The sequence below is a fragment of the Macaca thibetana genome, chromosome 15 (assembly GCF_024542745.1).
Source record: "Macaca thibetana thibetana isolate TM-01 chromosome 15, ASM2454274v1, whole genome shotgun sequence".
NCBI classification, from domain to species: domain Eukaryota; kingdom Metazoa; phylum Chordata; class Mammalia; order Primates; family Cercopithecidae; genus Macaca; species Macaca thibetana.
The window spans coordinates 82,599,421-82,626,775 of NC_065592.1; the positions used below are offsets into that span (position 1 = coordinate 82,599,421).

The 27,355-nt window shown below is 39.5% G+C and overlaps 1 protein-coding gene and 1 long non-coding RNA gene across 5 annotated transcripts in view; one reads left to right on the forward strand and one right to left on the reverse strand.

Annotated features, from left to right (window-relative positions):
- MAMDC2 (MAM domain containing 2) overlaps positions 1 to 12,138 on the forward strand; it is a 171,151-nt gene extending 159,013 nt beyond the window's left edge. The window contains exons 13-14 of the mRNA XM_050760910.1: positions 10,924 to 11,008; positions 11,139 to 12,138. Of these exons, the coding sequence (XP_050616867.1) occupies positions 10,924 to 11,008; positions 11,139 to 11,203 (150 nt within the window). The 3' untranslated portion in view covers positions 11,204 to 12,138. The remainder of the gene's footprint in view (positions 1 to 10,923; positions 11,009 to 11,138) is intronic.
- The window catches only part of LOC126937482 (uncharacterized), a 48,187-nt gene that overhangs the window by 4,476 nt on the left and 16,356 nt on the right, over positions 1 to 27,355 (reverse strand). Inside the window, exons 2-4 of one of the 4 annotated variants that reach the window (XR_007719740.1) lie at positions 14,178 to 14,361; positions 13,561 to 13,679; positions 12,661 to 12,770 (exon numbers count right to left, since the gene is read on the reverse strand). The exons of 1 other annotated variant lie outside the window; for it this stretch is intronic. This is a non-coding gene — a long non-coding RNA (uncharacterized LOC126937482). The remainder of the gene's footprint in view (positions 1 to 12,660; positions 12,771 to 13,560; positions 13,680 to 14,177; positions 14,362 to 27,355) is intronic. 2 more of the 4 variants (XR_007719739.1, XR_007719737.1) reach the window with 2 other exon arrangements.

Below are 27,355 nucleotides of genomic sequence, written 5' to 3' on the forward strand. Positions count from 1 at the left end.
CATCTCAATAAATATGTATTGTCCATTTGCTATTCTAGGTGCTGAAGATACTGCAATGAATATAATATATAAAGTTCTTATTTGTTTGGAGTTTACATTCTAGTGGGGAGGAGGTAGAAAATGCAAGCCAAGGCTGGGCACAGTGGCTCTTATCTGTAATTCCAGCACTTTGGGAGGCCAAGGTGGGACGATTGCTTGAGGCCAGGAGTTTGATATCAGCCTGGCAACATATTGAGACCTTGTCTCTAAAAAAAAATCAAGCCAAACAAACAACAAATAAATACATATATATATATGTGTGTGTATGTATATACATGGGTGTGTATATATGCATATATGAATATACGTATATATACACATACACACATACATATATGTGTGTATATGTATATGTATATACACATATGTATATATGTGTATGTATATATATGAATGTGTATATATATATATAGAGAGAGAGTGTGTAACATCAGATAATAAGTGCTATGAAAAAGTCAAGCTGAAACTGAGCTCATGAAGTAGACAGTAGAATGATGGTTACCAGAGGCTGGGGGAAGCAGGAGGAGGGAATGGGGAGTTGTTGGTCAAAGGCTACAAGTTTCAGATAAACAGGAGGAATATATTTTTGAGATCTGTTGAACAGAGGATGACTGTAGTTAATAATGTATTGCATATTTCAAAATAAGAGAGTAGACTTCACATCTTACCACAAAAAGTGATAAATAAGTGAGGTGATGGATATGTTAATTAGCTTGATTTAATCATCCCACATTTTGTGTGCTTATGTATATACATAATAAATATCACATGGTACCCCATAAAGGTATAAAATTGTGATTTATCAATTAAAAATAAGAAGAGGAGGGGAAATAAGAGGAAGAAGAAGTCAAGTTGATCAGGTGGTGAGGTTAAAGAAGTATTGTGATAATCATGAAAATCCTTAGAAGATGTGGTAGAGTTTGAAATTTATCCCAAAAGCGGTAAGAAGTCATCATACAGCTTTAAAGTAATATCTGATTTTGAAGTGATCACTCCAGCTACTATGTGAAAAGTATACTGTAATGGGACAAGGAGACTTTGGGGGCTGCTGCAGTAGTCCTGGCAAAAGGAGTGGTGGCATAGGCTATGCAGCAGAGGTGAGCAGATGTCATCAGAAGCCCACAAGACTTCTTATGTATAGATGTGGAGTCTGAGGGAAAGGGAGATATCAAGATGACTCCAAAGCTTTTGGCCTAAGCAATTGCTATAATGAATTCAGATATCATTTACTGAGATGAGGAAGACTTGAGACAAAGCAGACCTGGAGTAAGGACAGTGTGTGCAGGAAGAAAATTAATAGACTCCTGGGGGGAAATGTTAAGTTTTTTATGTCTATTAGAAATCCAAATGGGTATAAGTAAATAATAGGATATGAGATGAGTTCAGGGAAGAGAACAGAGTTAGGGAAGTAAATGTGTACAGCATCAATGGGAGTGGGCAGGTAGAGATGTTATTTAGAGTGTGGTAGTACTGCTGCCATTTGAGATTGATCCTTTGGGGATAATATGTGGGTGGCCTCCTGAAGGCATTCCACTCATTAGATTATCCCTATGGGAAAAAGAAATGCATCAAATGGCAAATTTTTAATCATGCTCCCTCCTAAGGGATTTATTAGTGCTAAGCAGAAACTGACTCACTATTGATCAAAAGCACAAAATCATTCTATTTCCTTTGGATTCCTTGATTGCCGCTCCTCCCCCACTTTCATGACTTTTCCTCCTTGATTTCTTAGATTTTGATGCCATTGAAATAAAGTGTTATACAAATTCCCAGCTTACTGAAATATTTACATCCGTCATATTATTAATTATACTGCCTAACAGTTACTAGGAATTTCTATGCACTGCATACTCAGCTAAGACTCAAGTTGGCCAGGTGTGGTGGCTCACACCTATAATCCCAGCACTTTGGGAGGCTGAAGTGGGGGGATTTCTTGAGCCCAGGAGTTTGAGACCAGCCTGGGCAGCATGGCAAAACCCTGTGTCCTCTAAAAATACAAAAATTAGCCAGGTGTGGTGGTGCATGCCTATAGCCCCAGCTACTTGGGCGCCTGAGGCAGGAGGATCACTTGAGCCCAGGAGGCAGAGGTTGCAGTGAGTTGAGATCCCACCACTGCACTCCAGTCTGAGAGCAAGACTCTGTCTCAAAAAAAAAAAAAAAAAAAAAAGGCTCAGGTCTCCACAATTTCCAGTTTATGATGCCCATAGTAATTTTTTCTTGGTGCCCCAAGACCAAAAGAAACACCTAACAGTTTCATATATCAAGTATTTGGATTCAAAAAACTTCAGTATTTATGTTCTAACAACTTAGTAGCCATTTGAAAAAAATACTTAAAATAAAAATATTTTATCTAATTCTTAACCAAAATTATGTACTAATAGAATGTATATACCTGTTGGGCACAAACTTCCCAACTTGGAATCAGATTGGATACACTACCCTTATTTTATGTTCCACATTGATTTCTACACAATGCTTGCTTTTAATTGCAGCAGCTACCAAAAAACTCAGCTCAATGAAGACATGTTATCAAAAGGAATATAGGTCAATCCCATGTTAAAACTTTGACCTTGAGCTAGCAGTTCACATGGTGTCTGCTAAGTATTGAATACTGCCTTGTTTCCCTTAAAATTTCAAACTATCTACAGCACCCCGTGAATGTACTTGGGCACCCTGGGGTACCTCAGCACACACTTTGGGAACCAAGGACATATATTATCTTATTTAATCCTACCTTTGTTATGTTTATTATCTAAATAAACAAGTATTTGTTCAGTAGCTATTTGATTTGGATAGATTTGGTTAGTCTTAAAGTGCAAAGATAAGTCGGCTTAATCCTATTGTCAATGTAGAAAAAGAAGAGGTATTCTTACATATTTATAATACAAGGGGGAAATCATAGTACTATAAAATGGTGATCACTACTGTACTAAGACAATTCAGAGGAGAAAGTTGTATAAAATCAAGTGTTTGGCCAAATCATAGACTATTCAGAATATAATTCCTTCAGGTAATTTTGTTTATTATTCTTTTCATTACAGACTTGAAGGCCAAAAAAAACAGATTTTATTGTTGTTCAGAGAACCAAAAGTCTTATTATCTGCACTCCTATCTAGATGTGTTAGGACATTTTTTTCCCTCTTCTTGCCATTTATTTGGATTCTCATTTAGGGTTGTGTATTAATCAGGATTCTCCAGAGAAACCGAACCAATAGAGGAGAGAGAAACAGAGAGACAGACACAGAAGGTGAGAGAGAGAGAGAGAGAGATATGAAAGGGGATGTATTAAGGAAATTGGTTCATATAATTATGAAGGCTGAGATGTCCCATAATATGCTACATATAAGCTGGAGAACCAGGAAAGCTGGTACCATAGCTCAGTCCAAATCCCAAGGCCTGAGAACTAGAGAAGCCGATGGTATAACTATTAGTCTGCAACCAAAGGCCTGAGAACTAGGGTGCCACTGGTATTCCAGTGTCTGAAGTTCCAGAAGTCTGAAGACTGAAGAACCTAGAGTTCTGATGTCCAAGGGCAGAAGCAGACGGGTGTCCCAGTTACAGAAGAGAGAGAAAACTTGCTTCTCCTCTGCCTTTTTGTTCTATCTGCATCCTCAAGCAATCTGATAGTCCCCACTCACACTGGGTGAAGACAGATCTTCCTTTCTCAGTCCACCAATTCGAACGCCAATCTCTTTCAGAAACACCCTCACATACATACTGAGAAATAATACTTTACCAGCGATGTGGGTATCCCTTAACCCAGTCAAGTTGACACCTAAAATACACCATCACAAGTTGGACCTTAGAATTTTTATAAACAGGGAGGCGTGCCCAAGATGGCCAAATAGGAACAGCTCCAGCCTCCAGCTCCCAGCAGGGGCGACACAGAAGACGGGTGATTTCTGCAATTTCAACTGAGGTACTGGGTTCATCTCACTGGGTCGTGTCAGACAGTTGGCTCTGGTCCGCAGGTGCAGCCTGACCAGCAAGAGCTGAAGGAGGGCGAGACCTGGGAAGTGCAAGGGGGAAGGGAATTCCTTTTGCTAGCCAAAGGAAATTGAGACACACAACACCTGGAAATTCGGGTAACTCCCATCCTAATACTGCGCTTTACCAAGGATCTTAGCAAACGGCACATCAGGAGATTATATCCCACACCTGGCCTAGCGGGTCCCACGCCCACGGAGCCTCCCTCATTGCTAGCACAGCAGTCTGAGATCTAACTGCAAGGTGGCAGCAAGGCTGGGGGAGGGGCGCCTGCCATTGCTGAGGCTAAAGTAGGTAAACAAAGCTCCCGGGAAGCTTGAATTGGGTGGAGCCCACTACAGCTCAAGGAGGCCGGCCAGCCTCTGTAGACTCCTCTTCTGGGGACAGGTCATAGGTAAACAAAAAGCAGCAGAAACCTCAGCAGAGGTAAACGTCCCTGTCTGACAGCTTTGAAGAGAGCAGTGGATCTCCCAGCATGGAAGCTGAGATCTGAAAATGGACAGACTGCCTGCTCAAGTGGGTCCCTGACCCCTGAGTAGCCTAACTGGGAGATATTCCCCCACTAGGTGCAGACTGACACCTCACACCTCACACGACAGTGTACACCCCTGAGACGAAGCTTCCAGAGCAAGAATCAGACAGCAACACTTGCTGTTCAGCAATATTCTATCTTCTGCAGCCTCTGCTGCTGATACCCAGGCAAACAGGGTCTAGAGTGGACCTCAAGCAAACTCCAACAGACCTACAGCAGAGGGTCCTGCTTGTTAGAAGGAAAACTAACAAACAGAAAGGACATCCACACCAAAACCCCATCAGTACGTCACCATCATCAAAGACCATAGGCAGATAAAACCACAAGGATGGGGAAAAAGCAGTGCAGAAAAGCTGGAAATTCAAAAAATTAGAGCGCAATTCCCCTCCAAAGGAACGCAGCTCATCACCAGCAACGGAACAAAGCTGGACGAAGAATGACTTTGATGAGCTGAGAGAAGGCGGCTTCAGTCGATCAAACGTCTCAGAGCTAAAGAAGGAACTACGTAACCAGTGCAAAGGAACTAAAAAGCTTGAAAAAAGATTTGACGAATGGGTAACTAGAATAATCAATGTAGAGAAGTCCTTAAAAGAACCAATAGAGATGAAAACCATAATGCAAGAACTACGTGACAAATGCACAAGCTTCAGTAACCAACTTGATCATCTGAAAGAAAGACTATCAGCGACTGAAGATCAAATGAATGAAATGAAGCGAGAAGAGAGGTGTGGAGAAAAAAAGAGTAAAAAGAAATGAACAAAGCCTCCAAGAAAAACAGGATTATGTGAAAAGACCAAATCTACATCTGATTGGTGTGCCTGAAAGTGACGGGGAAAATGGAACCAAGATGGAAAACACTCTGCAAGATATCATCCAGGAGAACCTCCTCAACCTAGTAAGGCAGGACAACATTCAAATTCAGGAAATACAGAGAACACCACAAAGATACTCCTCAAGAAGAGCAACTCCAAGACACATAATTGTCAGATTCAACAAAGTAGAAATGAAGGAAAAAATGTTAAGGGCAGCCAGAGAGAAACGTCGGGTTACACACAAAGGGGAAGCCCATCAGACTAACAGCAGATCTCTCGGCAGAAACTCTCCAAGCCAGAGGAGAGTGGGGGCCGATATTCAACATTCTTAAAGAAAAGAATTTTCAACCCAGAATTTCATATCCAGCCAAACTACGTTTCATAAGTGAAGGAGAAATAAAATCTTTCACAGACAAGCAAATGCTTAGAGATTGTCACCACAAGGCCTGCCCTATAAGAGATCTTGAAGGAAGCACTAAACATGGAAAGGAACAACCGGTACCAGCCATTGCAAAAACATGTCAAAATGTAAAGTCCATCGATGCTAGGAAGAAACGACATAAACTAGTGAGCAAAATAACCAGCTAATATCATAATGACAGGATCAAGTTCACACATAAAAATATTAACCTTAAATGTAAATGGACTAAATGGTCCAATTAAAAGACACAGACTGGCAAATTGGATAAAGAGTCAAGACCCATCAGTTTGCTGTGTTCAGGAGACCCATCTCACATGCAGAGACACACACAGGTTCAAAATAAAGGGATGGAGGAAGATCTACCAAACAAATGGAAAACAAAAAAAAGCAGGGATTGCAATCCTAGTCTCTGATAAAACAGACTTTAAATCATCAAAGATCAAAACAGACAAAGAAGGCCATTACATAATGGTAAAGGGATCAATTCATCAGGAAGAGCTAACTATCCTAAATATATATGCAACCAATACAGGAGCACCCAGATTCATAAAGCAAGTCCTTAGAGACTTACAAAGAGACTTAGACTCCCATACAATATGGGAGACTTTAACATCCCACTATCAACATTAGACAGATCAACAAGACAGAAAGTCAACAAGGACATCCAGGAATTGAATTCAACTCTGCACCAAGTGGACCTAATAAACATCTACAGAACTCTCCACCCCAAATCAACGGAATATACATTCTTCTCAGCACCACATCACACTTATTCCAAAATTGACCACATAGTTGGAAGTAAAGCACTCCTCAGCAAATGTAAAAGAAAAGGAATTATAACAAACTGTTTCTCAGACCACAGTGCAATCAAACTAGAACTCAGGACTAAGAAACTCAATCAAAACCACTCAACTACATGGAAACTCAACAACCTGCTCCTGAATGACTACTGGGTACATAACGAAATGAAGGCAGAAATAAAGATGTTCTTTGAAACCAATGAGAACAAAGATACAACATACCAGAATCTCTGGGACACATTTAAAGCAGTGTGTAGAGGGAAATTTATAGCACTAAATCAAGAGAAAGCAGGAAAGATCTAAAATTGACACCCTAACATCACAATTACAAGAACTAGAGAAGCAAAAGAAAACACATTCAAAAGCTAGCAGAAGGCAAGAAATAACTAAGATCAGAGCAGAACTGAAGGAGATAGACAAACAAAAAACCATCCAAAAAATCAATGACTCCAGGAGCTGGTTTTTTGAAAAGATCAACAAAATTGATAGACTGCTAGCAAGACTAATAAAGAAGAACAGAGAGAAGAATCAAATAGACGCAATAAAAAATGATAAAGGGGATATCACCACTGACCCCACAGAAATACAAACTACCATCAGAGAATACTATAAACACCTCTACGCAAATAAACTAGAAAATCTAGAAGAAATGGATAATTTCCTGGACACTTACACTCTCCCAAGACTAAACCAGGAAGAAGTTGAATCCCTGAATAGACCAATAGCAGGCTCTGAAATTGAGGCAACAGTTAATAGCCTACCAACCAAAAAAAGTCCAGGACCAGATGGATTCACAGCCGAATTCTACCAGAGGAGGAGTTGGTACCATTCCTTCTGAAACTATTCCAATCAACAGAAAAAGAGGGAATCCTCCCTAACTCATTTTATGAGGCCAACATCATCCTGATACCAAAGTCTGACAGAGGTACAACAAAAAAGCATTTTAGACCAATATCCCTGATGAACATCGATGCAAAAATCCTCAATAAAATACTGGCAAACCGAATCCAGTAGCACATCAAAAAGCTTATCCACCATGATTAAGTGGGCTTCATCCCTGGGATGCAAGGCTGGTTCAACATATGCAAATCAATAAACGTAATCCAGCATATAAACAGAACCAAAGACAAAAACCAAATGATTATCTCAATAGATGCAGAAAAGGTCTTTGACAAAATTCAACAGCACTTCATGCTAAAAACTCTTAATAAATTCGGTATTGATGGAACATATCTCAAGATAATAAGACTATTTATGACAAACCCACAGCCAATATCATACTGAATGGGCAAAAACTGGAAGCATTCCTTTTGAAAACTGGCACAAGACAGGGATGCCCTCTCTCACCACTCCTATTCAACATACTGTTGGAAGTCCTGGCTAGGGCAATCAGACAAGAGAAAGAAATAAAGGGTATTCAGTTAGGAAAAGAAGTCAAATTGTCCCTGTTTGCAGATGACATGACTGTATATTTAGAAAACGCCATTGTCTCAGCCCCAAATCTCCTTAAGCTGATAAGCAACTTCAGCAAAGTCTCAGGATACAAAATAAATGTGCAAAAATCACAAGCATTCTTATCCACCAGTAACACACAAACAGAGAGCCAAATCATGAATGAACTCCCATTCACAATAGCTTCAAAGAGAATAAAATACCTAGGAATCCAACTTACAAGGGATGTAAAGGACCTCTTCAAGGAGAACTACAAACCACTGCTCAGTGAAATCAAAGAGAACACAAACAAATGGAAGAACATACCATGCTCATGGGTAGGAAGAATCAATATTGTGAAAATGGCCATACTGCCCAAGGTAATTTATAGATTCAATGCCAACGCCATCAAGCTACCAATGAGTTTCTTCACAGAATTGGAAAAAACTGCTTTAAAGTTCATATGGAACCAAAAAAGTCCCCGCATTGCCAAGACAATCCTAAGCCAAAAGAACAAAGCTGGAGGCATCATGCTACCTGACTTCAAACTATACTACAAGTCTACTGTAACCAAAACAGCATGGTACTGGTACCAAAGCAGAGATATAGACCAATGGAACAGAACAGAGCCCTCAGAAATAATATCGCACATCTACAACCATCTGAATTTTGACAAACCTGACAAAAACAAGAAATGGGGGAAGGATTCCCTATTTAATAAATGGTGCTGGGAAAATTGGCTAGCCATAAGTAGAAAGCTGAAACTGAATGCTTTCCTTACTCCTTATACAAAAATTAATTCAAGATGGATTAGAGACTTAAATGTTAGACCTAAAACCATAAAAACCCTAGAAGAAAACCTAGGTAATACCATTCAGGACATAGGCATGGGCAAGGACTTCATGTCTAAAACACCAAAAGCAACAGCCACAAAAGCCAAAATTGACAAATGAGATCTAATTAAACTAAAGAGCTTCTGCATAGCAAAAGAAACCACCATCAGAGTGAACAGGCAACCTACAGAATGGGAGAAAATTTTTGCAATCTACCTATCTGACAAAGGGCTAATATCCAGAACCTATAAAGAAGTCAAACAAATTTCCAAGAAAAAAACAACCACCACCATCAAAAAGTGGGCAAAGGATATGAACAGACACTTCTCAAAAGAAGACATTCATACAGCCAACAGACACATGAAAAAATACTTGTCATCACTTGCCATCAGAGAAATGCAAATCAAAACCACAATGAGATACCATCTCACACCAGTTAGAATGGCAATCATTAAAAAATCAGGAAACAACAGGTGCTGGAGAGGATGTGGAGAAATAGGAACACTTTTACACTGTTGGTGGAACTGTAAACTAGTTCAACCATTGTGGAACACAGTGTGGCGATTCCTCAAGGATCTAGAACTAGAAATACCATTTGACCCAGCCATCCCATTACTGGGGATATACCCAAAGAATTATAAGTCATGCTGCTATAAAGACACATGCACATGTATGTTTATTGTGGCACTATTCACAATAGCAAAGCCTTGGAATCAACCCAAATGTCCATCAGTGACAGACTGGATTAAGAAAATGTGACACATATACACCATGGAATACTATGCAGCCATAAAAAAGGATGAGTTCGTGTCCTTTGTAGGGACATGGATGCAGCTGGAAACCATCATTCTCAGCAAACTATCGCAAGAACAGAAAACCAAATACCGCATGTTCTCACTCATAGGTGAGAACTGAACAATGAGATCACTTGGACACAGGAAGTGGAACATCACACACCGAGTCCTATTGTGGGGGCGGGGGGAGGGATAGCATTAGGAGATATACCTAATGTAAATGATGAGTTAATGGGAGCAGCACACCAACATGGCATATGTATGCATATGTAACAAACCTGCACGTTGTGCACATGTACCCTAGAACTTAAAGTATAATAAAAAGAAAAAAAAAAGAATTTTTATTAACAGTATTTTGCCACTAGTCTGTCATTAAAGCTTCTTTGAAACATTAATTTCAAGTAACTTTATAAACGTATTAATTAATTTATGTTCTTTGTTTTAATTTTAGGGAGGGTTTAAATAAAATTTATGGGCTTTTAAAAATTTAATTTAAATTATACACTACTCCAAGGAAGACTCATTTGCTTATAAAATGAATAGAGCAAATGCGTCTTCTGAACAACTTTCATTACCCATGGGCCTCCGTGGACCATTCAGTAATTTATTAACCATTGTTGGGACAGCCTTAGAGCTGGTTAAGTAATCTATTTTTCCTACAACCACAATATCTGATCAGTTATTTTCTTCTCAGAATCTAAAGTTATAAAACGGATTCTCTCCTCTGCCTGAGCTGTGTCTTTGATGTTGTGGTATTTAACATAAGTGAACCCTTATCTTTGGTAAACTTCATTATTATACTTTTCTGTTCACACATGGGTATCATCAGTCATATTAAATGTTTCCACCTAGTAGCAGTATCAGACGTAGATTTATGGAGTGCTATGGGAAATTTAAGTTTCTGAGCACCTCACTTTCACAGACCCTTTGTGAGTGCTGGGGGATGCTGGGAGCAGAGTGTTCCAACTGGGAAGAGGAAACCAGGTTACCACCAGGAAGCATTTCTAGGCAAGGATTTCTGGGAAATTGGTAAAGAGATCTCAGAAGACAGGGACCTGAATCTTCAAGGCTTCAGTAATTTATTGTTTCTTTAAATTCCAAATAAATATTATCTTTAATCTCTAGATTTCAATTTGTAATTTGGTATCCTTTTCCTTAAAGGGATCCTCAAGAGCAATCTAAGTTTTCATATCTACAAAGCCTGGATTTGCCCTGACCAGCACTGTATTATCAGGATGATTCTATTTCTAAATTCAAACATATTATTCTTTCAGATTATTTTTGAAGCCATTCGAGGAGTATCGATAAGAAGTGATATCGCCATTGATGACGTTAAGTTTCAGGCAGGACCCTGTGGAGGTAATATTTATCCCAATTATATAAGCTTGACTGAAAATGGACTTTGCGATACTGTTTCAAACTACAAGAATACAAATTAAATGTTTTTCTATAATAAATACTGTTATTGTATATTTGTCTTTCCTGACAGAAATGGAAGATACAACTCAACAATCATCAGGACATTCTGAGGACTTAAATGAAATTGAGTATTAAGAAATGATCTGAATTGGATTAACTAGACGAAAATCATACCTCTTCAATCAAAATGAAAACAAAGCAAATGAATACTGGACAGTCTTAACAATTTTATAAGTTATAAAATGACTTTAGAGCACCCTCCTTCATTACTTTTGCAAAAACATACTGACTCAGGGCTTTTTCTTTTTGCATATGACAACTGTTACTAGAAATACAGGCTACTGGTTTTGCATAGATCATTCATCTTAATTTTGGTACCAGTTAAAAATACAAATGTACTATATTGTAGTCATTTTAAAGTACACAAAGGGCACAATCAAAATGAGATGCGCTCATTTAAATCTGCATTCAGTGAATGTATTGGGAGAAAAATAGGTCTTGCGGGTTTCCTTTTGAATTTTAAGTATCGTAAATATTTTTAAAGTAAATAATATGGGGTGTCAGTAATATCTGCAGAATGAATGCAGTCTTTCATGCTAATGAGTTAGTCTGGAAAAATAAAGTCTTCTTTTCTATGTTTTATTCATAGAAATGGAGTATTAATTTTTAATATTTTCACCATATGTGATAACAAAGGATTTTTCATGAATGTCCAAAGGTAAGTCAGTATTAATTAATGATGTATTACAAGGCAATGCTACCTTCTTTATTCCCCCTTTGAACTACCTTTGAAGTCACTATGCGCACATGAATAGAAATTGAACTCTTTTTTGTAAAGCAAGCTTAAAATGTTTATGTATACATACCCAGCAATTTTTATAAATGTGTTAAACAATTTTACTGATTTTTATAATAAATGTTTTGGTAAGATTTTGAATACTACACATTCAGGCAGATATACTAAACTGCTTTTTATTTACTTATTTAGAAAATTGTATATATATGTTTGTGTATCCTAACAGCTATTATGAAATTATAAAATTACCTAATAAAAATAATTTGAAAATCTTTTCACTAGCAATTAACTCATTTCTACATTATTTGTCTTCATCAGAGTATCTTCACTACATAACTACAGATTCTAATTTGAATCTCTACTCTGCCACAACAAAATGCTTAAGTCTTTTATTAGTGACATAAGCACTCTATACATTAATACAATAATTATTACTTTTTTCTCTTAATTTTCCTTTTCTCCACAGATACAATAATTTTTATAGCATGCTTTATTTCACATAGACAATCTCAATTTTTTATCTCATTAGAATGTAAACTCATATCCTAACAGAGTACAAGATTTCTTGCTGTTTTGTTTACTTTGGTATTCTCAGTACCTAGAAAGTGTCTGGAATAGTAAGTGTGCAACAAAAAAATACTTGAATGAATGTCTTTCCTGCTTCGGTAAGATGGAAATATTTTAGCTCTTTCACAGATAAGGAAACAGAGTCTCAAAAGAGTGAAGAAATTACTCACGATTTTGTATCTGTTAAACGGAGGAATTTAAGAGTCTGGTCTGATTCAAAGGCTCATACCTCTTAACTACTTTGTGTAGCCAAAAGTCCATTGTTTCCCTGAAGTTGGGAGGGTTTCCCACTCAAGAGTGTCCAAACTCATAAATTAATCTGTTAAGAGCTTTATCTTTCTGAATGCAAAGAAAACAAAAAATTCTCAGCTACACAAGATACATATCCTGAGGTTTATGGAGAAAATAAAATTTTATAATAAAATTTTGCAAATCAAATTCTATTTATGATTAATTGCCTATAGTGAAGGAAATTCCTAAACAGAGCTGAAACATCGGGGAAGGAAGATTTCAAGATGTTGACCTACTCAGCTGCATACTAGGCCAGGCATAATTCCTCCAAAGCATTGTTTTTGTCCAGAGCTACAGTTACATTTGCTGAATTAAGGAGTGAAGATTGTATCTTCAAGACTCAACACAGTATCTGCTACCTAGTAAGGGGGTTATAATATGTAGTGAGTAAATAAAGTCATTCAACAGCCTCCTTGCTGGTGACATAAATCCATAGTAATAATCACAGCTAACGTGGTGAATACTATTTTCAGACATTTTTCAAAGAGTCTGTTTCGCTGCCACATCTGTGTTCTTATCCTTACAAGGTCGCCTCCTGAACGTGATAGCTCTCCTACCAGCTCCATCCTCAATGTCAATTTACACTCTAGGCAAAGATTCTAAGTTTCCCTCTTTCAAGAGGATTTATTGGCTACCAAAATTGCTTCTAAGGTTGCTAAACCAGGAATCCTACTAGAGATGCCAACTTTGGAAATTGGGGGAAAAGAGGTGGGGGTTGGGGTACCAGATATTGGCTTGGGGCAGAAAAGGAGGTAATTATTACCAGTTGTTGCTGAGAAACAACCTGAAGTTAATCTAAGAGAAAAAAAGGAGGTGGAGAGTGAGCTGCTTAACTCACCTTTCCTCATTTATGCTCCTTTGACAAAATTCAATTGTTTGATGCTTCTTTTCCCTTTCCAGGTTGCCCTTGGCATTTCATTTCAACTATATTTCACCTTCGTTTTAACTATATTTCACCTGGATGAATACATGGAAAGGACAGTAAGCACAGTATAGGTTTCTCAGATTTAGAAATGCCCAGGGAGAAGAAATGCTAGCTAATAGATACTGCTTAACAATTTAAGCCCAGTGTTGGCTTTTATTCCAATTCTCAGCAGCACCTAAAATACAAGTGCTTCAAATGGAAATTGCTTTCTCACACAGATTGCCTTCTCTTCTATAATTTCCTGTCTAGGATGGAGATTATTTGTGTATAGAAGGGAGTGAAGAACCGAATACTGAGAAAATAGTGCCTGTGATGCAGGGTTTGGTTTAATATGGAGGAAGAAAAGGTTCAACAAAGATTTCTAGAGAACTCTATGCTCCAGGCATTGTACTGAGCATGGAGGTTACAAAAATGCCCACAGATTAGTGAGGAAGAGAGAGAGATAAACCAGTAAACACTGTTTGGAGTGCTAAATACAAAATGGCCATAAGCCCAGGGTGCTATGGGAGGGCCTCCGGGGGGCATCTGACCTGGCAGGGCAGAGGCAGCCTCCTGGCTGCAGTCTGGAGAGAGCAGTGGAAACCAACAGCACCCACTTGCACATTGTCCCTGATGCCTTCATGTCTTCTTTCACACTCTGAAGGCTAAGACCTGGGCTCTGTGACTTCTTGGTCTCATGCCAGGGCAATGTTTCCTTGTGTGATTTAACCAGAACTGGGGGAAAAAAAAAACACACACAAAAAACTGAGTTTCTGTAACTAATAATTTTAATGACACTGGATTTTCAACATATGGATTACTATAGAGAGGTAATACAGCACAGTGATTAAGGACACTGCTTCTGGATTTACACTGTCCTTTTAAATCTCGGGTCTGCCACTTACAAGCTATGTGACTGAAGGCAAGTCACTTACACCCACTCCCACTCCTTTTCTTAGTCTGCAAAATGGGGCAAAGACTTATTCCTGCTTCTTAGGGTTGCTGCAAAGATTAAATGAGAATAATATGAGCACCTATAACAGTTTCAGACACACACAAGCCATTCTAGTTTATAAGGTTTCAGTGAAATTTCAGATAAATCATGGTGATTTTTATGTATTCTTTTTCTGTGAAGGAATTGTGAGTTTATAGTGCCATCTTAAGGATAAAACAAACATATAATCTTGCCATTTTATCATCTTTTTCTTTATTACTCACAGTACAACTCATTTTGACTAGTAGCTGGGTAATGCTCTCCCCTGTGTTCTTCCCACTCCACTTGCCCCTAGTAAAATCCCACTTACCCCTAGCAAAATGTATCATTGCTAAACCTAACTTCTTGTTTATCTCCTCAAGAATGCTTGCTTACTCAGTTTTGTATCCCCACTGCCTAGCATACTCAAAAGATTTCTGGATTAAATAAACAAATGCTTAGTAAAAGCATTTCATTTAGTACAAACATGCATGTGGGTTTCAAAAATCACAAGGAATATAATGGTGCTCTTTGATCCATTACAATTTCATTGGTCATTTTAATATATTTGTCTGGACATTACTCTCCCCAGATAATCCAAGCCTCTAACATTTCATAAATGAACCTGGCTGCACCGTGTATATTTAAAAATACGTGGTGAATTCAAACCCAAATCAAAAGCTCCATTGACTATAAAAAAAATATGGCAAGAAAGGGTGGGGGGGAAATGGAAAACAGATACGTAAAGGCAGGTGAGTGAAACATCACAATGTATACCTACTGATATCATATAAACATATTGCTTATTCAAAAAATAAACATGGCAAGATATATATGCTTGAGAACATGAAGGTATTCTATGTGGCAAAATGAATTATCTCAACGCTGCCCCATTCCCCCATACACATGTGTACACATACACAAGACAAAACATTTAAAAATTCTTGGTGAAATTTGACGACCTTTATTGTAAATGAATACCTAAGCTGGTAAGAAAGTAAGGGAAATGTCCAGCTACCCTCTGAAACCCCTCCTCTGCTTTGAAAAAGAGAACTGAAAAGCAGAGATATAAGTACACAAGCTGACGCTATAGCTACCTGGAGGGAGGTTGTCAGTCTTGGTAATCTGGGGGCTTAGGCTCTTAAACCATAAAGGGATCAGGAAAGAGCCTGCCAAGGGGTGGGGAGGATAGAACAGAGACTTCATAAATAAATCCAAGACTCTTGAAGAGCTACATTTTTACTAAAAGGGTAAATCCAGACAATAAAATAAAAATAAAAATCTTCCTTCAGCACAGGGAGATTGTTAGGATGCCAACTCTTCTCCATTTAGACAGTGGCGTGGGGTATAGGAGTTCTTCCTTGAGAATTCCTAATTATATTACACAAATTTAGAGTGCAAACTTACCCTGCCCTCATGATCTGGGAATCCACAAGCTCAAAGTTTAACGTGAGAATATGTCCCTGGCTAGTGATATTCTTGGGGCACCTGGCTGAAATTAATATAAAATTCTTTAGGGGGCCGTGCACTCAACCTAGGCTGTGCACAGTTCACACATATAAAACTGCACTGAAGAAAGACTCACAGTCCAAAACTACAGAACATTTAGTGAAAGAATCCACTAACAGCAAAAATGAGCTGTCAAGAAACGAAGAATTATATACCCAAGACTTCATAAGATGAAAATTGTTAGTAGACACTTTAAAATAAGTATTTTTTAAATGATTAGAGAAAAATATATAACAAAGGCAATACTCTATGAAAATGCAGATAGTTTTTGTTTTCATGTTTTTTTTTTTTTTTTTTTGAGAGAGAGAGTCTTACTATGTTGCCCAGACTGGAGTACAGTGGCTATCCACAGGCACGATCATGGTGCACTATAGCCTGAAACTCTGGGCTTACATGATCCTCCTGCCTCAGCCTTTCAAGTCGCTGGGACTATAGGCACATGCCACTGCACCCAGCAAATCTACCCAGCAGGTGGATTTTTTAAAAACTGAATAGAACTTCTACATATAATAAATAATAGTCATAAAATTAAAAATTCAGTGTGAAAGGCAAACAAGCAATTAGGCATATCTAATAGAAAGAGAATGATGAACTGGAATACAAGGTAATAAAGCAGACTACAGCACAGAGAGATCAAGAAATGGAAAATATGAAGAATAGGAATGAGAGTCAATGTATTGAAATCAGTGACAGAAAAAGAGTGGGGGAGAGGTAATGCTCAAAGGGAGAATATTTGAGACTGTTGCAGAATTGATTATAGATAAAAATGTTCAAAATCATGAAGTTCAGTAAATTCTGAGCAATATAAAAAATAAATCTATACCTAAACACATTACGAAATTATGGAATACCAAAATCAAAGAGAAAAATGCAACCAAAATGAAAAGACAGATGAACCTCAAAGGAATGAAAATCAAACAAAATCTAACCCATCAATAATGAAGCAAGTGAGAAGACAGGGAAATAAGAGCTTTAAAATGTTGAGAGGAAATAATCTTCAACCAGAATGAGGACAAAATAATGTCATTTTCAGATAAGAAAGAAATCATGGTATTTTTGCTGGCAAGGTGGCCGAACAGGAACAGCTCCGGTCTGCAGCTCCCACTGAGATCCATGCAGAAGGCAGGTAATTTCTGCATTTCCAACTTACGTACCTGAGTCATTTCACTGGGACTGGTTGGACAGTGGGTGCAGTCCAAGCTGGGGGAACAGAAGCAGGGTGGGGTGTCACCTCACCAGCAAAGTGCAAGGGGTTGGGGAACTCCCTCTCCTAGCCAAGGAAAGCCATTAGGGACTGTACCATGCACTCAGGCCCAGACACTGTGCTTTTCCCATGTTCTTCACAACCTGCAGACCAGGAGATTCCCTCCAGTGCCTACACCCTATACCACCAGGGCCCTGAGTTTACAGCACAAAACTGGTGGCCATTTGGGCAGACACCGAGCTAGCCACAGGAGATTTTTTCTAATACCCCCAGTGGTGCCTGGAATGCCAGCGAGACACAACTGTTCACTCCCCTGGAAAGGGGGCTGAAGCCAGGGAGCCAAGTGGTCTGGCTCAGCAGGTTCCACCCTCACGGAGCCCAGCAAGCTGAGATCCACTAGCTTGAAATTCTTGTGCCAGCACAGCAGTATGAGCTCGACCTGGGATGCTCCAGCTTGTTGGGGGTAAGGGCATCCACCATTGCTGAGGCTTAGGCAGGCAGTTTTACCTTCACAGTGTAAACAAAGTCGCCCAGAAGTCTGAACTGGGCGGAGCCCACCGCAGCTCAGCAAGGCCACTGCAGCCAGACTGCCTCTCTAGATTCCCTCCTCTCTGAGCAGGGCATCTCTGAAAAAAAGGCAGCAGCCCCAGTCTTATAGATAAAACCCCCCACTTATAGATAAAAGCCCCACCTCCCTGGGACAAAGCACGTTGGAGAAGGGGTGGTTGTGAGTGCAGCTTCAGCAGACTAAAATGTCCCTACCTGCAAGCTCTGAAGAGAGCAGCAGATCTACCAGCATAGCGTTCAAGCTCTGATAAGGGACAGCCTGCCTTCTCAAGTGGGTCCATGACCCCTATGTATCCTGACTGGGAGACACCTCCCAGTAGGGGCCAACAGACACCTCATACAGGAAAGCTCTGGCTGGCATCCAGCAGGTGCCCCTCTGGGAGGAAGCTTCCAGAGGAAAGAACAGGCAGCAATCTTTGCTGTTCTGCAGCCACCGCTGGTGATACCCAAGCAAACAGGTTCTGAGTAGAACTCCAGCAAACTCCAGCATACCTGCAGCAGAGGGGACTGGCTGTTAAAAGGAAAACTAACAAACACAGAGGAATAGTATCAACATCAACAAAAAGGACGTTCACTCAGAGACCCCATCTGAAGGTCACCAACTTCAAAGATCAAAGGTAGATAAATCTATGAAGATGGGGAGAAACCAATACAAAAAGGCTGAAAATTCCAAAAACCAGAACATCTCTTCTCCTCCGAAGGATCACAATTCCTCGCCAGCAAGGGAACAAAACTGGATGGAGAATGAGTTTGACGAGTTGACAGAAGTAGGCTTCAGAAGGTGGGTAATAACAAACTCCACCGAGCTAAAGGAGGATATTCTAACCCAATGCATGGAAGATAAGAACCTTGAGAAAAGGTTAGACAAACTGCTAACCAGAATAACCAGTTTAGAGAAGAACATAAATGACCTGATGGAGCTGAAAAACACAGGACGAGAACTTTGTGAAGCCCAATCGATCAAGTGGAAGAAAGGATATCAGAGATTGAAGATCAACTCAATGAAATAAAGTGAGAAGACAAGATTAGAGAAAAAAGACTGAAAAGAAACGAACAAAGCCCCAAGAAATATGGGACTCTGAAAAGACCAAATCTACGTTTGATTGGTGTACCTGAAAGTGACAAGGAAAATGGAACCAAGATAGAAAACACTCTTCAGCATATTACCCAGGAAAACGTCCCCAACCTAGCAAGACAGGCCAACATTCAAATTCAGAAAATACAGAGAACATCACAAAGATACTCCTCGAGACGAGAAACCCCAAGACACATAATCATCACATTTTCCAAGGTTGAAATGAAGGAAAAAATGTTAAGGGCAGCCAGAGAGAAAGATCAGGTTACCCACAATGGGAAGTCCATCAGACTAACAGTTGATCTCTCAGCAGAAACCCTACAAGCCAGAAGAGAGTGGGGGCCAATATTCAACATTCTTAAAGAAAAGAATTTTCAACCCAGAATTTCATATCCAGCCAAACCAAGCTTCATAAGCAAAGGAGAATTAAAATCCTTTACAGACAAGCAAATGCTGAGTGATTTTGTCACCACCAGGCCTGCCTTACAACAGCTCTTGAAGAAAGCACTAAACATGGAAAGAAACAATCGGTACCAGCCACTGCCAAACCATGCCACATTGTAAAGACCATCAATGCTATGAAGAAACTGCATCAACTAATAAGCAAAATAACCAGCTAGCATCATAATGACAGAATCAAATTCACACGTAACAATATTAGCAGGCTAAACACCCCAGTTAAAACACACAGACTGGCAAATTGGATAAAGAATCAAGACCCATCAGTGTGCTGTATTCAGGAGACCCATCTCACGTGCAAAGACACACATACGCTAAAAATGAAGGGATGGAGATTCACCAAGCAAATGGAAAGCAAAACAAAAACAAAAACAAAAAACAAAACAAAAAAAGCAAGGACTGCAATCTGAATCTCTTATAAAACAGACCTTAAACCAACAAAGATCAAAACAGACGAAGAAGGGGATTACATATGGTAAAGGAATCAATTCAACAAGAGGAGCTAACTATCCTAAATATATATGCACCCAATAGAGGAGCACCCAGATTTATAAAACAGGTTCTTAAAGACCTACAAAGAGACTTAGACTCCCACCTAATAATAGTGGGAGACTTTAACACACCACTGTTAATATTAGACAGATCAATGAGTCAGAAAATTAACAAGGATATCCAGGACTTGAACTCAGCTATGGACCAAGCAGACCTAATAGACAACTACAAAATTCTCCAACCCAAATCAACAGAATATACATTCTTCTCAGCACCACATGGCACTTATTCTGAGACTGACCACATGATTGAAAGTAAAACACTCCTCAGCAAATACAAAAGAACAGAAATGACAACAAACTGTCTCTCATACCACAATGCAATCAAATTAGAACTCAGGATTAAGAAACTTACTCAAAACCACACAACCACAGGGAAACTGAACAACTTGCTCCTGAATGACTAATGGGTAAATAATGAAATGAAGACAGACATAAAGATGTTCTTTGAAACCAATGAGAACAAAGACACAACATACCAGAATCTCTGGGACACATTTAAAACAGTGTGCAGAGGGAAATTTATAGCACTGAATGCCCACAAGAGAAAGAAGGAAAGATCTAAAATTGACACCCTAACATCACAATTAAAAGAACTAGAGAAGCAAGAGCAAACAAATTCAAAAGCTACAAGAAGACAAGAAATAACTAGTATCAGAACAGAACTGAAAGAGATAGAGATACAAAAACCCTTCAAAAAAATCAATGAATCCAGGAGCTGATTTTTTTAAAAAAAGATCAACAAAATAGGCCACTTTTTAAAAGATCAACAAAATAGATCACTAGCCAGAAAAATAAAGAAAAAAAGACAGAAGAATCAAATAAATGTAATAAAAAATGATAAAGGGGTATCACCACCAATCCCACAGAAATACAAATTGTCATCAGAGAATACTATAAACACCTCTATGCAAATAAACTATAAAATCTAGAAGAAATGGGTAAATTCCTGGACACATACACCCTCCAAAGACTAAACCAAGAAGAAGTCGAATCCCTGAATAGACCAATAACAAATTCTGAAATTGAGGCAGCAATCAATAGCCTACCAACCAAAACAAGCCCAGAACCAGATGGATTTACAGGCGATTTCTACCAGAGGTACAAAGAGGAGCTGGTACCATTCCTTCTGAAACTATTCCAAACAAGGGAATAAGAGGGAATCCTCCCTAACTCATTTTATGAGGCCATCATCCTGATACCAAAACCTTGCAGAGACACAACAAAAAAAGAAAATTTCAGGTCAAAATCCCTGATGAACATCAGTGCTAAAATCCTCCATAAAATACTGGCAAACTGAATCCAGCAGCACATCAAAAAGCTTATCCACCACAATCAACTCGGCTCCATCCCTGGGATGAAAGTCTGCAATCAACTCGGCTCCATCCCTGGGATGCAAGTCTGGTTCAACATATGCAAATCAATAAACGTAATCCATCACATAAACAGAACCAATGACAAAAACCACATGATTATCTCAATAGATGCAGAAAAGGCCTTCAATAATATTCAACACCCCTTCATGCTTAAAACTCTCAATAAACTAGGCATTCATGGAACATATCTGAAAATCATAAGAGCTATTTATTACAAACCCAAGGCCATCATACTGAATGGGCAGAAACTGGAAGCACTCCCTTTGAAAACCGGCACAAGACAAGGATGCCCTCCCTCACCATTCCTATTCAACATAGTTTTGGAAGTTCTGGCCAAGGAAATCAGGCAAGAGAAATTATTCAATAAAGAGTATTCAATTAGGAAAAGAGGAAGTCAAATTGTCCCTGTTTGCAGATGACATGATTGTATATTTAGAAAACCCCATCGTCTCAGCCCCAAATCTCCTTAAACTGATAAACAACTTCAGCAAAGTCTCAGGATACAAAATCACTGTGCAAAAATCACAAGGATTCCTATACACTAATAACAGATAGAGTCAAATCATGAGTGAACTCCCATTCACAATTGCTATAAAGAGCATAAAGTACCTAGGAATACAACTTACAAGGGATGTGAAGGACCTCTTCAAGGAGAACTGTAAACCACTGCTCAAGAAAATAAGAGAGGACACAAACAAATGGAAAAACATTGCATGCTCATGGATAGGAATAATCAATACTGTGAAAATGACCATACTGCTCAAAAGTAATTTATGGATTCAATGTTATCCCCATCAAGCTACCATTAACTTTCTTCACAAAATTGGAAAAAACTACTTTAAAGTTCATATGGAATGAAAAAAGAGCCCACATAGCCAAGACAATCCTAAATGAAAAGAACAAAGCTGGAGGCATCACACTACCTGACTTCAAACTCTACTACAAGGCTACAGCAATAAAAACAGCATGGTACTGGTACCAAAATAGATGTATAGACCAATGGAACAGAACAGAGGCCTCAGAAATAATGCCACATATCTACAATCATCTGATCTTTGACAAACCTGACAAAAACAAGCAATGGGGAAAGGATTCCCTATTTAATGTGTTGGGAAAACTGGCTAGCCATATGCAGAAAGCCAAAACTGGATCCCTTCCTTACACCTTACACAAAAATTAACTTAAGATGGATTAAAGAGTTAAATGTAAGACCTAAAACCATAAAAACCCTAAAAGAAAACTTAGGCGATAACATTCAGGACATATGCATGGGCAAAGACTTCATTACTAAAACACCAAAAGCAATACAGTAAAAGCCAAAATTGACAAATGGGATCTAATTAAACTAAAGAACTTCTGCACAGCAAAAGAAACTGTCATCAGAATGAACTGGCAACCTACAGAATGGGAGAAAATTTTTGCAATCTATCCATCTGACAAAGGGCTAATATCCAGAATCTACAAAGAACTTAAACAAATTTACAAGAAAAAAAAACTCCATCAGAAAGTGGGTGAAAGATATGAACAGACACTTCCCAAAAGAAGTCATTTATGCAGCCAACGAACATATGAAAAAAAAAAACAAACTCATCATAAGTGGTCATTAGAGAAATGCAAATCAAAACCACGATGAGCTACCATCTCATGCCAGTCAGAAGGGCAATCATTAAAAAGTCAGGAAACAACAGATGCTGGAGAGGATGTGGAGAAATAGAAATGCTTTTACACTGTTGGTGGGAGTGTAAATTAGTTCAACCATTGTGGAAGACAGCGTGGCAATTCCTCTAGGATCTAGAACTAGAAATACCATTTGACCCAGCAATCCTATTACTGGGTATATACCCAAAGGATTATAAATCATTCTACTATAAAGACGCATGCACACGTATGTTTATTGTGGCACTATTCACAATAGCAAAGACTTGGAACCAACCCAAATGCCCATCAATGATAGAGTGGATAAAGAAAATGTGGCACATAGACACCATGGAATACTATGCAGCCATAAAAATGAATGAGTTCACATCCTTTGCAGGGACACAGATGACACTGGAAACCATCATTCTCAGCAAACTAACACAAGAACAGAAAACCAAATGCCACATGTTCTCACTCGTAAGTAGGAGTTGATCAATGAGAACACATGGACACAGGGAGGGGAACATCACACACCAGGGCCTGTTTAGGGGTGGGGGCCTAGGATAGGGATAGCATTAGGAGAAATATCTAATGTAGATGACGGGTTGATGGGTGCAGCAAACGACCATGGCATGTATATACCTATGTAACAAACCTGCACGTTCTCCACATGCACCACGGAACTTAAAGTATAATTAAAAAAAAGAAAAAGAAAAAGAAGAAATCATGTACTTTACACATATGTGTATAAATGTATGGCAATATGTATATATATACATATATATGATAGTAAAAGTACTACATATCAAAATTTGTGGGGTGTAGCTACATTAATACACAGAGAATTTTATTACCTTAAAAAATTAACTTGGCCAGGCACGGTGGCTCAAGCCTGTAATCCTAGCACTTTGGGAGGCCGAGACGGGTGGATCATGAGGTCAGGAGATCGAGACCATCCTGGCTAACACGGTGAAACCCCATCTCTACTAAAAAATACAAAAAACTAGCCGGGTGAGGTGGCGGGTGCCTGTAGTCCCAGCTACTCGGGAGGCTGAGGCAGGAGAATGGCGTGAACCTGGGAGGCGGAGCTTGCAGTGAGCTGAGATCTGGCCACTGCACTCCAGCCTGGGCGACAGAACGAGACTCTGTCTCAAAAAAAAAAAAAAAAAAAAAAAAATTAAGAGGAGGGCGTTCCAAGATGGCTGAATAGGAAGAGCTCCAGTCTGCAGCTCCCAGCATGATCAATGCAGAAGATGGGTATTTCTGCATTTCCAACTGAGGTACCTGGTTTATCTTATTGGGACTAGTTGGACAGTGGGTGCAGCCCATGGAGGGCGAGCTGAAGCAGGGCAGGGCATCACCTCACCCAGGAATCACAAGGGGCTGGGGGATTTCCCTTTCCTAGCCAAGGGAAGCCATGACAGACTACCTGGAAAAACGGGACACTCCTACCCAAATACTGCACTTTCCCCAAGGTCTTAGCAACTGGCAGACAAGTAGATTCTCTCCTGTGCCTGGCTTGGCGGGTCCCATGCCCAGAGAGCCTTGCTCACTGCTAGCGCAGCAGTCTGAAATCGAACTGCAAGGGAGGAGTCTGGCTGGGAGAGGGGCGTCTGCCATTGCTGAGGCTCGAGTAGGTATACAAAGCAGCTGGGAAGTTTGAACTGGGTGGAGTCCACTGCAGCACAACAAGGCCTACTGCTCTAGACTCTACCTCTGTGCGCAGGGCATAGGTGAATAAAAGTCAGCAGACAACTGCTGCGATTTAAACATCCCTATCTGACAGCTCTGAAGAGAACAGTGGTTCTCTCAGCACAGTGTTTGAGCTCTGAGAATAGACAGAGGGCCTCCTCAAGTGGGTCCCTGACCCCTGTGTAGCCTAACTGGGAAACACCTCCCAGTAGGGGCCAACAGACAGCTCATACAGGTGGCTGCCCCCCTGGGACGAAGCTTCCAGAGGAAGAATCAGGTAGCAGTATTTGCTGTGCTGCAGTATTTGCTGCTCTGCAGCCTCCACTGGTGATACCCAGGCAAACAGAGTCAGGAATGGACCTCCAGCAAATTCCAACAGACCTGCAGCTGAGGGACCTGACTATTAGAAGAAAACTAACAAACAGAAAGGAACAGCATCAACATCAACAAAAAGGTCATCTACACCAAAACCCCATCTATAGGTCACCAACATAAAAGACCAAAGGTAGATAAAATCATAACAATGGGGAGAAACCAGAGCAGAAAAGCTGAAAATCCTAAAAAATCAGAGTACCTCTTCTCCTCCAAAGGATCGCAGCTCCTCACTAGCAACGGGACAAAGCTGGACGGAGAATGACTTTGAGGAGCTGACAGAAGTAGGCTTCAGAAGGTCGGTAATAACAAACTTCTTGAAGCTAAAGGAGGATGTTCAAAACCATCACAAAGCAGCTAAAAAACCTTGAAAAAAGATTAGACGAATGGCTAACTAGAATAAACAGTGTAGAGAAGATCTTAAATGACCCAATGGAGCTGAAAACCATGGCACGAGAACTTCGTGATGCATGCAGAAGTTTCAATAGCTGATTTGATCAAGTGGAAGAAAGAGTATCAGTGATTGAAGATGAAATTAATGAAATAAAGGAAGAAGACAAGGTTAGAAAAAAAGGGTAAACAGAAACGAACAAAGCCTCCAAGAAATATGGGATTCTGTGAAAGGGCCAAATCTACATTTGATTGGTGTACCTGAAAGTGATGGGGAGAATGGAACCAAGTTGGAAAACACTCTGCAGGATATTATCCAGGAAAACTTCCCCAACCTAGCAAGACAGGCTAACATTCAAATTCAGAAAATACAGAGAACACCACAAAGATACTCCTCGAGAAAAGCAACCCCAAGATACATAATTGTCAGATTCTCCAAGGTTGAAATGAAGGAAAAAGTGTTAAGGGCAGCCAGAGGGAAAAGTTGAGTTGCCCCAAAGGGAAGCCCATCAAACTAACAGCAGATCTCTCGGCAGAAACCCTACAAGCCAGAAGAGAGTGGGGGCCAGTATTCAACATTCTTAAAGAAAAGAATTTTCAACCCAGAATTTCATATCCAGGCAAACTAAGCTTCACAAGTGAAGGAGAATTAAAATCCTTTACAGACAAGCAAATGCTAAGAGATTTTGTCACCACCAGGCCTGCCTTACAAGAGCTCCTGAAGGAAGCATTAAACACGGAAAGAAACAACTGGTACCAGTGACTGAAAAAGATACCCAAATTGTAAAGACCATCGATGCTAGGAAGAAACTGCATCAATTAACAGGCAAAATAACCAGTAAACATCACAATGACAGGATCAAATTCACACATAACAATATTAACCTTAAATGTAAATGGGCTGAGTGCCCCAATTAAAAGACACAGACTAGAAAATTAGATAGAGTCAAGACATCAGTGTGCTGTATTCAGGAGACCCATCTCACATGCAAAGACGCACAGAGGCTCAAAATAAAGGGATGGAGGAAGATTTACCAAGGAAATCGAAAGCAAAGAAAACAAGGGGTTGCAATCATAGTCTCTGATAAAACAGACTTTAAACCAACAAAGATCAAAAGAAACAAAGAAGGCCATTACATAATGGTAAAGGGATCAATTCATCAGGAAGAGCTAACTATCCTAAATATATATGCACCCAATACAGGAACAACCAGATTCATAAAGCAACTCCTTAGAGACCTACAAAGAGACTTAGACTCCCACACAATAGTAATGGGAGAATTTAATATCCCATTGTCAGTATTAGATAGATCAACGAGACAGAAAGTTAACAAGGATATCCAGGACTTGAACTCAGCTCTGCAACAAGCAGACCTAATAGATAACTCTCCACCCCAAGAACTCTCCACCCCAAATCAACAGAACATACATTCTTCTCAGCACCACATCGCACTCATTCCAAAATTGACCACATAGTTGGAAGTAAACCACTCCTCAGCAAATGTAAAAGAACAGCAATGACAACAAACTGTCTCTCAGACCACAGTGCAATCAAATTAGAACTCAGGATTAAGAAACTCACTCAAAACCGCACAACTACATGGAAACTGAACAACTTGCTCTTGAATGACTACTGTGTAAATAACGAAATGAAGGCAGAAATAAAATCAATGAGAACAAAGACACAATGTACCAGAATCTCTGGGACACAATTAAAGCAGTGTGTAGAGGGAAATTTATAGCACTAAATGCCCACAAGAGAAAGGAAAGATCTAAAATTGACACCCTAACATCACAATTAAAAGAACTACAGAAGCAAGAGCAAACAAATTCAAAATCTAGCAGAAGGCAAGAAATAGCTAAGATCAGAGCAGAACTGAAAGAGACAGACAAAAAAGCCCTTCAAAAAAATCAATGAATCCA